Source organism: Acanthochromis polyacanthus, chromosome 14 (assembly GCF_021347895.1).
Source record: "Acanthochromis polyacanthus isolate Apoly-LR-REF ecotype Palm Island chromosome 14, KAUST_Apoly_ChrSc, whole genome shotgun sequence".
NCBI classification, from domain to species: domain Eukaryota; kingdom Metazoa; phylum Chordata; class Actinopteri; family Pomacentridae; genus Acanthochromis; species Acanthochromis polyacanthus.
The window spans coordinates 1,251,403-1,263,968 of NC_067126.1; the positions used below are offsets into that span (position 1 = coordinate 1,251,403).

General features: G+C 45.1%; 1 protein-coding gene and 1 long non-coding RNA gene across 6 annotated transcripts; one reads left to right on the forward strand and one right to left on the reverse strand.

The window, feature by feature from the left end:
* Positions 1–274: 274 nt before the first annotated feature.
* On the reverse strand, positions 275–7,346 carry ube2g2 (ubiquitin-conjugating enzyme E2G 2 (UBC7 homolog, yeast)). Of its 4 annotated transcripts, none has more exons than XM_022218050.2 (6): positions 7,134–7,346; positions 6,571–6,606; positions 5,265–5,310; positions 2,141–2,259; positions 1,217–1,357; positions 275–998 (listed from the first exon to the last, which is right to left on the reverse strand). In XM_022218050.2, exons 1-6 carry the CDS (start codon positions 7,258–7,260, stop codon positions 886–888), a joined length of 582 nt encoding a protein of 193 aa, XP_022073742.2. In that variant the 5' UTR covers positions 7,261–7,346; the 3' UTR covers positions 275–885. The 4 variants fall into 4 exon arrangements, with proteins under 4 accessions (XP_022073742.2, XP_051814752.1, XP_051814753.1 ...); XM_051958792.1 differs by lacking the exon at positions 7,134–7,346 and adding an exon at positions 6,991–7,040; XM_051958793.1 differs by lacking the exon at positions 7,134–7,346 and having other exon boundaries at positions 6,557–6,579.
* LOC127537074 (uncharacterized) lies at positions 4,347–4,755 on the forward strand. 2 transcript variants are annotated; one of them, XR_007946557.1, is made up of 3 exons: positions 4,347–4,471; positions 4,514–4,555; positions 4,640–4,755. It is a non-coding gene; the product is annotated as an uncharacterized LOC127537074 (long non-coding RNA). The 2 variants fall into 2 exon arrangements; XR_007946556.1 differs by having other exon boundaries at positions 4,598–4,678.
* Positions 7,347–12,566: the final 5,220 nt, after the last annotated feature.

Here is a 12,566-nt window from a genome sequence, read left to right on the forward strand (position 1 = left end):
TTTTCTATGAAATGAATTCGTTAACTCCAACAACTGATGAGAACAAAAGCTTTGACAAAACATTCAGAACCAAAAAAACTATTTCAGAAACAGAAAGTGATAAATTTTATTATTTATCATCATGATCTCTTCTATTTTTTATTTTCTCCTCTGATCAGCTGATGTTTTGTTTTTATTAGAAATAGAACAATCTGCGTTAATGACTGTATTTGACTTCCAGCATCTCTCTGCTGCTTCATGATCCAAAAAAACAAAGAATTCCACCAATCACAGCTCTCGCTCTTCCTCGGTGGTTTAATGACGTTGAAAATAAAGAAACTGGAAGCAAACCTCAGAGAACTACAATCTGATTGGACGATCCTCAGCAGGAGATAAACTGCATCGAATTCTGTCCAATCAGATGCCACACAGCAAGACTGGCGCCTCATTGGTCAATCAGAAACGATTTCCTAGCAACAGCAGCAAACAGGCAGCAACCAATACCTCAGAAGAACAGCCAGCAGGAACCAGCAGGAACCAATGGAACCAGCAGAAACCACGCACTAGAAAACTTGAGTTGAGGAGCAGGGTTCTGTTGGTTCCTATTAGTTTGATGAAAATAAAGACAAAATGTTTTACTGAAGAACATTTTACTGAGTCAGAACCAGAATGTGGATCTAATGTCTAAAACATCCAGAACGTGTAGAACATCCGCATATTTGCTGCCGCCGGACTGAAACTCTGCGGTGATGATGTCACGATGGTCACATGATCCCAGCCGACTGGTTCTAGTGATGTGATTGGCTCCCAGTCGTCCATCGGTTCATTGGTCCGTCAGAACTGCGTGTCGCTGGTTTCAATGGCGACGAGTCTGTGTACACGCAGCGCAGTCTGATGACATCATCACTACAGGCCCAGAGACTTCCGTACGATCTTCTGAGCCAGTCTGTAGAACTGTTCTCTGTCCTCACGCCACATCTTAGACGCATCCACGTTAGCTCCACTCTCATCGTTAGGTTCTACAGGAGGACCAGGAGGAGGGCCAGGAGGACAAGGAGGACCAGGAGAACCAGAAGGAGGACCAGGAGGAGGACCAGGAGGAGGACCAGGAGGAGGACCAGGAGGAGGACCAGGAGGAGAGAAGTTAGTATATGTGAATCATGTTTTGTAACCGCTCACATATTGACAGCCGTTGTCTCATAGCGTGTTCCAGGTGTGTTCTAAGCGTGTTCCGTACCTGCCAGCATGCTGACCACAGACAGCAGGATCTTCTCCACACTCTGGACAGGACTCCATCTCTCTGCGCTGCTCTCATAACCCATCGGATCATCTCCAGGAGCATGAAGGATGGAGATGCAGACCCGACCATCCGGGTAGACTGAGGAGAACCACAGCAGAACTTTAGACTGAGGAGAACCACAGCAGAACTTTAGACCGAGGAGAACCACAGCAGAACTTTAGACCGAGGAGAACCACAGCAGAACTTTAGACCGAGGAGAACCACAGCAGAACTTTAGACCGAGGAGAACCAAGATCCGGGTGCTACAGTAGCAGGTTCAGCTCAGGTTCATGCTGGTGCTTGAAGATGATGGAGGTGGTAGTTGGACCTGTGTCCTCTAATCAGCACTGAGCGTGCTCAGACTGTCTGCCTGCTGTGACATCATGGCTGCAACCCACTCATCAGCTGTAATGACAGCATGCTGGAACGATGACATCAGCAGAACACAGGAAGAGACTTTCAAAATAAAATGCTCTGGATCTAAACTTCTTTAATGTCTTCAGTTCTTCGATCTTTCGGTTTCTACTCTCATTTAGTCAAAGTTCATGAACAGCTGGGTTCATAGTTTCACGTCTGGTTGGACAAAAGTTTGGTAATAAAGTTAGATTTTTTTAAATGAAACCTTTATTTATACAGACGATGGAGACAGAGTCTCTGCAGAGATCTGAGGTATTGATTATCGATCAGCAGGATGACCATCAAGACTTCTGATCAATAAATACATCCAGCAGGAGAAATGTCTTCTACACGTCTGGAGAGGAACCTGGAGAGGTCTCACAGCGAGACACTAGGAGTCAACTGGTTCTCCTCTGGTCCAGACCTCCGGACTGACTAAAGTTCTGGTTCTGCTCTGGTCCAGACTGAGGTTCTGGTTCTACTTACTGTTGGGGTGGAACATGTCGCAGGTGAACCTCATCTTGGGAGGACTGAGAGGATAATCAGAGGGGAAGCTGAGGATGGCAGGAAACACCCCGCCTTCAAAACATGTGTCCTGGGGACCCCTGGAACACAACAACAGTAAACAACAGTAAACAACACAGTAAAGTTTCAGTGTGTAGTTGTTTGTATTTCCAGAAGTCTCTGTTGAACAGCAGCAGAACCCTGAGGAGAACCTAACAATGAGGTTCTACATGTTCTGGTTCCTCTGGGTTCTCAGTGGGTTTCTGTTGGGATGTTCTCCTGAATATACGTGTTCCATGTTCTGACCTGTTCTAAAGGATTTTGTCTCCTTCATGATCTGTTCTCCAAACAGGAAGTTCTCGTTGTGATAACACCTGCATGCACCTGGAGAACATCCTGCTACTTTATACATTCCTCAGATCTGCTGGTTCTTCTGTTCTACAGGTCAGTGGGCAGGTTCTACAGGTCAGTGGGCAGGTTCTACAGGTCAGTGGGCAGCTTCTACAGGTCAGTGGGCAGGTTCTACAGGTCAGTGGGCAGCTTCTACAGGTCAGTGGGCAGGTTCTACAGGTCAGTGGGCAGGTTCTACAGGTCAGTGGGCAGCTTCTACAGGTCAGTGGGCAGGTTCTACAGGTCAGTGGGCAGGTTCTACAGGTCAGTGGGCAGCTTCTACAGGTCAGTGGGCAGCTTCTACTTGTCTTAACTGTAGTGATTCTTGGAGACGTACTAGCTGATCACCCAGGGTTCCCCAAGGAAGTCTTACGACTGGTTCTAAAACTCCTGTGAAATGTTCCATAGACTGGAGAACCAGCAGTAGATTGAGCTGGCAGAACCCAGTAGAACCGGCAGCAGAGGGGAGTTGGTAGAACCCAGTAGAACCGGCAGTGTGCTACTGATTATCATTTGAATATCCGCTCCATCACTAAATGCTCTCTGATTGGTTATCTGCCGACCAATCAGCTGCTTTCTGATGACCAGAGTTCTATCAGATGTTCCATCAACAGACGTTCTCAAAAAACTCTGGACAGTATGTCGGTACAAAATCTTTAATGTTCCAGATTCACTGAAAACTGAAAATACGTGACTACCCTGGTAGAACCCCAGACAGAACCCCAGTAGAACCCCAGACAGAACCACGACAGACAGAACCCCAGTAGAACCACTACAGATAGAACCCCAGACTGTTAGGGTTCTAACGCTGGACTGATGTTTTGTCAGTAAGTACTGATTATTGATCTGTGATCAGCTGATGGACTCTGAGGAGCTCCAGCAGACCAAAAGCTGAAGAACAGCAGAGAACTCAGGAGAGGAATGTCCAGGTAGGTAATGAACGGTGTGTCAGCAGTGATGTCATGCAGGTAAGTGGGCGGTGGACTGCAGGTTTATTAGAGGGCAGCAGAACAACAACAGCAGCTAATGGAGGGGAGTCAGGATGATGCCTTCACTGATGCTTTGGAAACACCAGCTCTGTCTGCTCCTCACCAGAACAACACCACAGAACAAGAACCTCACACTCACCTGCTGCCAGGTAAATGTGACATCACAGCTCAGACTGAAGCGTTTAGGGAACGTCTGTAAACGTCCAGTGATAACTGTGAGGCGTTTAGGGAACGTCTGTAAACGTCCAGTGATAACTGTGAGGCGTTTAGGGAACGTCTGTAAACGTCCAGTGATAACTGTGAGGCATTTAGGGAACGTCTGTAAACGTCCAATGATAGCTGTGAGGCGTTTAGGGAACGTCTGTAAACGTTCAGTGATAACTGTGAGGCGTTTAGGGAACGTCTGTAAACGTCCAGTGATAGCTGTGAGGCGTTTAGGGAACGTCGGTAAACGTCCAGTGATAACTGTGAGGCGTTTAGGGAACGTCGGTAAACGTCCAGTGATAACTGTGAGGCTTTTAGGGAACGTCTGTAAACGTCCAGTGATAACTGTGAGGCGTTTAGGGAACGTCTGTAAACGTCCAGTGATAGCTGTGAGGCGTTTAGGGAACGTCGGTAAACGTCCAGTGATAACTGTGAGGCGTTTAGGGAACGTCGGTAAACGTCCAGTGATAACTGTGAGGCGTTTAGGGAACGTCTGTAAACGTCCAGTGATAACTGTGAGGCGTTTAGGGAACGTCTGTAAACGTCCAATGATAGCTGTGAGGCGTTTAGGGAACGTCTGTAAACGTTCAGTGATAACTGTGAGGCGTTTAGGGAACGTCTGTAAACGTCCAGTGATAACTGTGAGGCGTTTAGGGAACGTCTGTAAACGTCCAGTGATAACTGTGAGGCGTTTAGGGAACGTCTGTAAACGTCCAGTGATAACTGTGAGGTGTTTAGGGAACGTCGGTAAACGTCCAGTGATAACTGTGAGGCGTTTAGGGAACGTCTGTAAACGTCCAGTGATAACTGTGAGGTGTTTAGGGAACGTCGGTAAACGTCCAGTGATAACTGTGAGGCGTTTAGGGAACGTCTGTAAACGTTCAGTGATAACTGTGAGGCGTTTAGGGAACGTCTGTAAACGTCCAGTGGTAATTCTCTGATGGTCTGTGTCAGCTGACGGAGACAGAAGGAACCTGATGGATCTGATAATAAACGGGACGTTTAGGAGTTCAGTTAAAAGCAGCAGCAGCTAGAAGAACCTCCAGAACCTCTGCAGAAGAACCAGAGACTCTGAGAACGTGTCATTCAGCACCATGTAGCATTCCTCTCTGCTCAGCAGCGCCTCCTGCTGGTCACAGTGATACATCTCAGCAGAAACACAGAATGGATCATTCAGTTCATCTGTTCAGATGAGAGAAACCAGGAACGCCAGAGAATGTAGAGTTCGAGTTGGCTAAAGAGTGGAAGAGGTTCTGGATGACGGTGATTCATCAGCTGCTTTATCAGGACTGGAGTTAAAGCTGCTGGTCTCCAGGACGGTTGATTAGTTTGAAGAAATGTTCTTCTAACATCTTAATATCAGGAACCTCACATCTATAACACTAAAGGATGGTTCATTGCAGCTTGCTGGGTTCTGCTGTAAACAGTCAACATGTAAACAGTCAACAGCAAACATGTAAACAAACATGGCTGATCGCAGCACCACATATTTGTTTCCACAGAGACAATGAGTTGTCACTCACATAATCAGAGCCTCCCACTCAAAGAAGTTCTCCTCATTAGCTGGACCTGCAGAACAAACAGAACCCTGATCAATAACTGTTATCAGATAATAACTGATCAATAACCATTATCAGAAAATAACTTATCAATAACCGTTATCAGATAACAACTGATCAACAACGACTTCTAAAGCGGATTTATTTTTCCCTTTCTTTGTTAAAAGTTTCTAATGATGTATGTGATGGAGACCAGGTGAACTACAGAGTAGACCAGGTGAACTACAGGCCAGGTGAACTACAGACCAGGTGAACTACAGAGTAGATCAGGTGAACTACTGACCAGGTGAACTACAGACCAGGTGAACTACTGACCAGGTGAACTACAGACCAGGTGAACTACAGGCCAGGTGAACTACAGGCCAGGTGAACTACAGGCCAGGTGAACTACAGAGTAGACCAGGTGAACTACTGACCAGGTGAACTACTGACCAGGTGAACTACAGACCAGGTGAACTACTGACCAGGTGAACTACAGACCAGGTGAACTACTGATCAGGTGAACTACAGGCCAGGTGAACTACAGGCCAGGTGAACTACAGGCCAGGTGAACTACAGGCCAGGTGAACTACAGAGTAGACCAGGTGAACTACTGACCAGGTGAACTACTGACCAGGTGAACTACAGGCCAGGTGAACTACAGGCCAGGTGAACTACAGACCAGGTGAACTACAGGCCAGGTGAACTACAGGCCAGGTGAACTACAGGCCAGGTGAACTACAGAGTAGACCAGGTGAACTACTGACCAGGTGAACTACTGATCAGGTGAACTACAGGCCAGGTGAACTACAGACCAGGTGAACTACAGGCCAGGTGAACTACAGGCCAGGTGAACTACAGGCCAGGTGAACTACAGAGTAGACCAGGTGAACTACTGACCAGGTGAACTACTGACCAGGTGAACTACAGGCCAGGTGAACTACAGGCCAGGTGAACTACAGACCAGGTGAACTACAGAGTAGACCAGGTGAACTACTGACCAGGTGAACTACAGAGTAGACCAGGTAAACTACTGACCAGGTGAACTACAGAGTAGACCAGGTGAACTACTGACCAGGTGAACTACTGACCAGGTGAACTACAGACCAGGTGAACTACTGATCAGGTGAACTACAGGCCAGGTGAACTACAGACCAGGTGAACTACAGAGTAGACCAGGTGAACTACAGGCCAGGTGAACTACAGACCAGGTGAACTACAGACCAGGTGAACTACAGACCAGGTGAACTACAGAGTAGACCAGGTGAACTACTGACCAGGTGAGTCTTACCTGCCACGATGCCTTCAGGTGGGTTCAGAGTGAGTTCTGAAAAACAACAATCACAACAATCACCTTCCTAGCTCAGCATCATCAATAATCAATCACTAAGAAACCTACTCTAAGCTAGGTGTCTGAGCTGTCTAACCCTAACTCTCTACGTTAACTGTCTGAGCTAACTGTCTAACCCCAACTCTCTAAACTAGCTGTCTGAGCTAACTCTCTAAGCTAATTCTCTAAGCTAACTGTCTAACCCTAACTCTCTAAGCTAACTGCTTCAGCTAACTCTCTAAGCTAACTTCCGGTACAGAACCTTCTGCAGCTCCATGAACTGTTAGCTAACTGGAGCTCTGTCCATGAATGAATTGTTCGCTGTGTCCTGTTGTCATTAATATCTATGACTTAACGACCCAGTTCTAAAGTTTAACACACGTCGGTGTGTTGCCGTTAATCTGTCGCTCTCCGGTGATCGGGGGAACCCTTTAACGGGCGGGTTCGGTAACGGAGTTCTGTGCAGCTGCGGAGCCGTTAGCTTAGCCGTTAGCCTAGCCGCTAGCTCCAGCCGGGTCACTCACGTTTGTATTCGGCCATGAGTCTTTTCAGCGCGGTGCCGGCCATCGTTCCAACCGGAGACCGAAACAACCAAAACAACAACAACAGGCTGTGAGGATCACGGTCACGCCACCGACAGCTGCTGAGCATGCGCAGAGGCTTCTTCTTCTTCTTCTTCTTCTTCTTCTTCTTCTTCTTCTTCTTCTTCTTCTTCTTCTTCTTCTTCTTCTTCTTCTTCTTCTTCTTCTTGTGTATTTCCGGCAGGCTGGATGCCTGGCGGCACATTGCTGCCTCTCACAGGTCAGAGTGAGAACGCAGAATTCATACCAATCCTATCTCCAAAGATGTAATCCTGTGGAGTTAACAAAATGAAGGACTGCGTTCACCGTCCTCACCTGGTTCTCTCTAGGATTAAGGAGACTCCTCATAGTAATTACTTCCTTTCCCTCGTGTGACAGCTTGGCATATAACTGTGTTCTTTGTTCCTCAAACAGGCTGCACTCCATAAGCAGATGCCTCACAGTTTGCTGGTTCCTGCAGGCTCCACATAATCCGTCCTTATGTTTGCCAATTTTGGCTAAATCCCATGCCATGCCACAGTGTCCAAGTCTAAGTCTAGTCATTAACACAGAGTCTTTTCGCTCATGTCTAAGATAGCACTGGTCTGCCTTTAAACTGTTTTGTATTGAGAAGTAATGCCGCCCCACTGCTTCTGCCACTGAGCTGTAATATCCTTCCTGATGATGGAGCGACATTCAGGTATCCCGATGCCCACAGCCAGTTCCACCTCCCTCCTTAATGTCCTTTTAGCCGCCATATCTGCCATCTCATTACCCTCTACACCAGGGGTGTCAAACTCCGTTCCTGGAGGGCCACTATCCTGCATGTTTTCAATGGCGATTTTAGGGGGTGGCCTGGGGTGGCCGGGGCCACCCCTGAAATCTCATTGGCCACCCCTGCGGCCACCCCAGATCTGATAGGTAGTTGGTCAAGTTCGTCAACACGAGGAACAAGAGAAATTCTGTCAATCAATGATGACAGCCGATCAACTGATTTAGAGCCAGTTTTACATTTTGAACTATCACAGTAATGGTTTTACCGAGGCTGTGACAGCTGATCTCTGTTCAGCGTACGTCTGGCCAATGACCATACAGGTGGAGAGTCGGGTGACCCACGCACATTGCGTCTTATGTTGCACCTGCTGCAGCTGCTGGACTGTGAGGATGGTGAAAGGAGCTTCACATGCTGGATAAGGAAACCGGTGAAATCTGTCAGAGGTATGGTAATGCAATGTTTGTTTATATAGTAGTTCCCTCTGAATGTGTAGAAAAACTTCATCTAGCACTAAGTATCAGCTAAAAGAGTAAGACGAACTACACTGCAGTGGCTGCACTAGCTAGATTAAGTCTAGCAGCCTCAAACCAAGTTGCAGTCAATTCCAGCCATTTTCAGTACAAAAAAATTGCTAATATTCTATTTGTAAATAAAAATATGACGAGAAATACAGGGAATATTGGACGCGCATCGCGAGGTGCATTTCCTTGAAAACGACCGATTCATGGATTATATACCGACTTCAAGACATGTTTTGGACAAAATAGTTTACTGGCTTCATCTGTGTGTAATAATGAACCCGGAAATGTGAGTCGCGCTGTGCGTGTTGAAGCCGTGTATAGACCCTTTAATGACTCACGTCACGAATGACGTCACAGCTTCAGCTGGAGGCAAAACAGGAAGCCCACGGCCGTGACCGAAAGGCAAAAGACTGAGGAACCATAGACATAATAAAGAGTAGACGCTGCTCGGGCTGCTGCGCAGCGAGAAATACGGCCGCCATCTTGGTCCGGTCAGCCGCTCCACTCAGCGCTGTTTGACAGCACATTTAATCCATCTTAACTCTGAATATTAAACTGATTTTCACTCGTACATATACAGTATCTTGTGTAATTTGCTAATCAACTGTGGTGATAGATGGCCTCTTCCACGGATTTGAAGCAACAGGTGTTCATCCTTCTTCCCCTCAGCAGCACGAAGGAGTTGATCTGCTGTGGTAAACAAAGTTTATACTCAGGTAAATATATATTTTTATTTACATTTTTGATTAAAACAACACAACACACACTCACAAATAATAAGAAAAAAACAAATTAAAATCAATTCAAACAAATAAATCAGCCAAGCAACAGCAAAAACAACAAGAAAAGAAAAAAAGGGGGTTGAAACAAAAATACACAAACAGATCAGTACAAATACTACGTACAACAAAAAATGACAAAGATAAAACAAAGATGTCAGGGAGCAGTAAATTAGCTGTCAAAGCACACATTCATCAGATGGTGTGCATTAAATCATAATTTCTTTCTTTTATCTATGTAAATAGGAGAAAAAAGATAAAAAAGAAATTAAAAACAAAGCAAGAAGGTAAGAGATGCTAATTCTAATGTCTTTCTTTAATATATTCCTGAACATATGACCACAGATTTCCAAGTTTCCCATCAGGGGGACAGCTGCTGCTCCATCGTTAGCAGATCAGCTAAATCATTAAGCCATGAATCTAGACAAAAGCATCCTGGCTTTCTTACTTTCCAGTTCATCAAATTTTTTCTTTTAACAGCAAGAAATGCCAGTGACAAAAGGTGTTTATACTCAGGTAAATACTATCAGTAAATATTAGTACTTAGTCATTTGTCTTTTAGTATTTACCCGAGTATATAGTAGAGTATTCAGAAAGACAAATGACTAATTCATAAAATAAAAAAAGAAATTGTCATAAATAGGCAGGGCTTCAAGTTTTCCGGCGCCACGCCGGATTTCCGGCGCATGGAAGTGTGCCATTTAAAAAAAAAAATTTATGCATATAAAATAAAAACCGCTCACTACAACATTGGCAAAAGTCGTCGAGTGTTCGACCAATACTGTTGAAGCATTGCCTGAGTACAGTTCAACCAAACACTATATCAACCAATTAAAAGTAGACGGGGGCGGGCCTTTTTGCATGTCGAGGTGTGTTTTGTGACTGCGCCTGTGAGCGCCTCCTTTTGCTGCTGGTTCGTTCACTTCACCGCTAACATGGAGCGTAGCTTTCTGAAACCAGGAGAGGACACTTGTGGACAGTGGAGTTAAAAATAGGTGGCGCTGGGCGTGGATGGAAGAGGTGGGCAGCGGTGGAAAGCCTTTTGGAAGCTGGTGCAGAAAACTTGTAGAGGCAGGAGCTAGCTTCTGTGTTCTCTGCTCAAGGAAGCTAATATACGCAACAAGCGGCAAAAAGATTTTTCTCCGCCATGAGCTTGGCCCTGGTCATATCACAGCTGTCCATGCTCTGCATCACACAACAACGATACCTGGAGCGACCGCCACCGCTGAGGCCCCGCCCCAATCACTGATCGCTTACGTGACCTTAAAGTCCGTATACGTTCCTTCATTGCTGAACACGATTTGTCGTTCAGAATAGCCCAACCACTCGTACGCCTTTGCAGAAAAGTAGCAGAGGACAAAACCGCTTTGGTAAGACTGTGTTTGAAATCAGCAGGCCAGCTGTGCTAATACCAACGGTACAGCCCCATACTTCAAGAAATGTCTGTGAGAGAAGCTTAAAGCAGGAACATTTTCTCTCAACATTGATGAAGCCTCCACTCAGAGCATGGACAAAATTCTTAATATTCTGATTAGATATTATGATGACGAGACCAATAACGTTACTACTGTGCATTTGGCACGTCGAAAAGTAAACATGGTGAATGCCTCTGCGTTAAAGGAGGACGTTAATGACGTCCTACTATCGTATGGATTTAAGTGGAATCAAGTTATCAGCATTTTGCTGGACAACTGTGCTGTGATGAGAGGAAAGAGGAACGGCCTGGAAACCCAGCGACACAGAGAAATCCCTTTGTCCTTGACATGTCTGGTGACACGGTGCACATGGTCTCCAATGCCGCTAAAGCACTCGTGAGCGTTTTTGGCTCTGAAGTTGAAGATCTCGCCTCAGACCTGTACTATGACACTGAAAAGTCACCAAAGCAAAAGGAAACGTTTTCAGAGTTTCAGACACTTTTCCATATCACCCCCAAGAGCTTGATTCGACCGATTTCAAATCGCTTTCTTCAAATGCTGGAAGTTACCAACCGATTAAGTGAGCTGCTGGATGTTCTTGTGGCGTTCTACTACCATGCTGTGGACCCAAGTGAAGAGCACAAATACAGGTAGGCATAATTCATTTGAAATCTTTGCTTTCTATCTATTGCATGTTGGTTTATAGAATTGACACTGCTGAAATTGTAAAATTTGTCGTAAAATACAATTTAGAAGTATTGCACTTTTATGTTGAAGGGGATTGTCTATTTCTTTCATTTTATTGTCACTTAAAACAAAAACAAACATGAAAAGAGGATTTTTAAAGATCTGTGTACGGTTTGATCAAAAAACACAGAATAGCCTACATTAAATCTAAACGAAATAGCAAACTTAAAATCCACGGTAGAGTTTTGTTTTTCATTTTTCTGCAGCGCTTGGCTGCGTAAAAGGCCTTGTAGGCTATCCTAATAATCCTATTTCTCTCCTGGACATCCCTTCTGCCTTCTTTGGCTTAGGTATTTGTTAGAGTTAAATTTGTAAATACATTTATCATAATCGAGCCTTAGAGCGTTAACTGTGTGTGCATAGTGTTTTATATGACTATTTTTATAGAATACCACTCACTCACTTCTATCTGCACATATCTCTCCCTCTCTCTCTCTCCCTAGTCTCCACATCCCAGTATATTTCCACTCTTTCAGCTTAGCACACCCCCTTGTGTAACTCGAGCTATTTCTTATCTTATGCTATGTTTTCATTTCTGCTTGTGTATAAAATAAACTTCGTATGGGAGCAGTTGTCGTTGTTTCTCTCTCTGGTGTCCATGATGTGCAGGTGAAGGAGAAATGTCCGTGACACTGACTTTCTTTGAAAGTATTTTATTAAAAGAAAGAGCAGCATCAGTACAGACAGAACCTGCCTGGAAGGAGTCGGCCAATTGAATCCTCCTTGCTGGACAATAGCCAGCGATCACTTTTATAGGTTTTCAACATATAGGAGAGGTTAAAACAAATGGTTCTTTATTGCCTGCCATATGGGGAAAGCAGAGAGCATCCCCAAACAACTCCCCCTTGTCTACAACAGCTGAAGAATCCCTAAATCAGTATTTTAGACAGAAGAACCCTCATAAAAACACCTCCAACAGGGCTCTGTAAACAGGAGAACACTTTCCCATGGCATGGGTTGAATATAATGCAGGTTCCATCTGTGGTCAGAGACACCAGAGCAGACACTACATATAACAAGCAACTCATATCAGATACTAGAACAAACAAAACAGATTCTATACTACTAACTTAATAAGTAATACATGTAACAGATCAGATACCACATATTCCCCCCTTTGAGGCTGACAGAGCCTCGAAAATTACAAAAACATCAAGTAC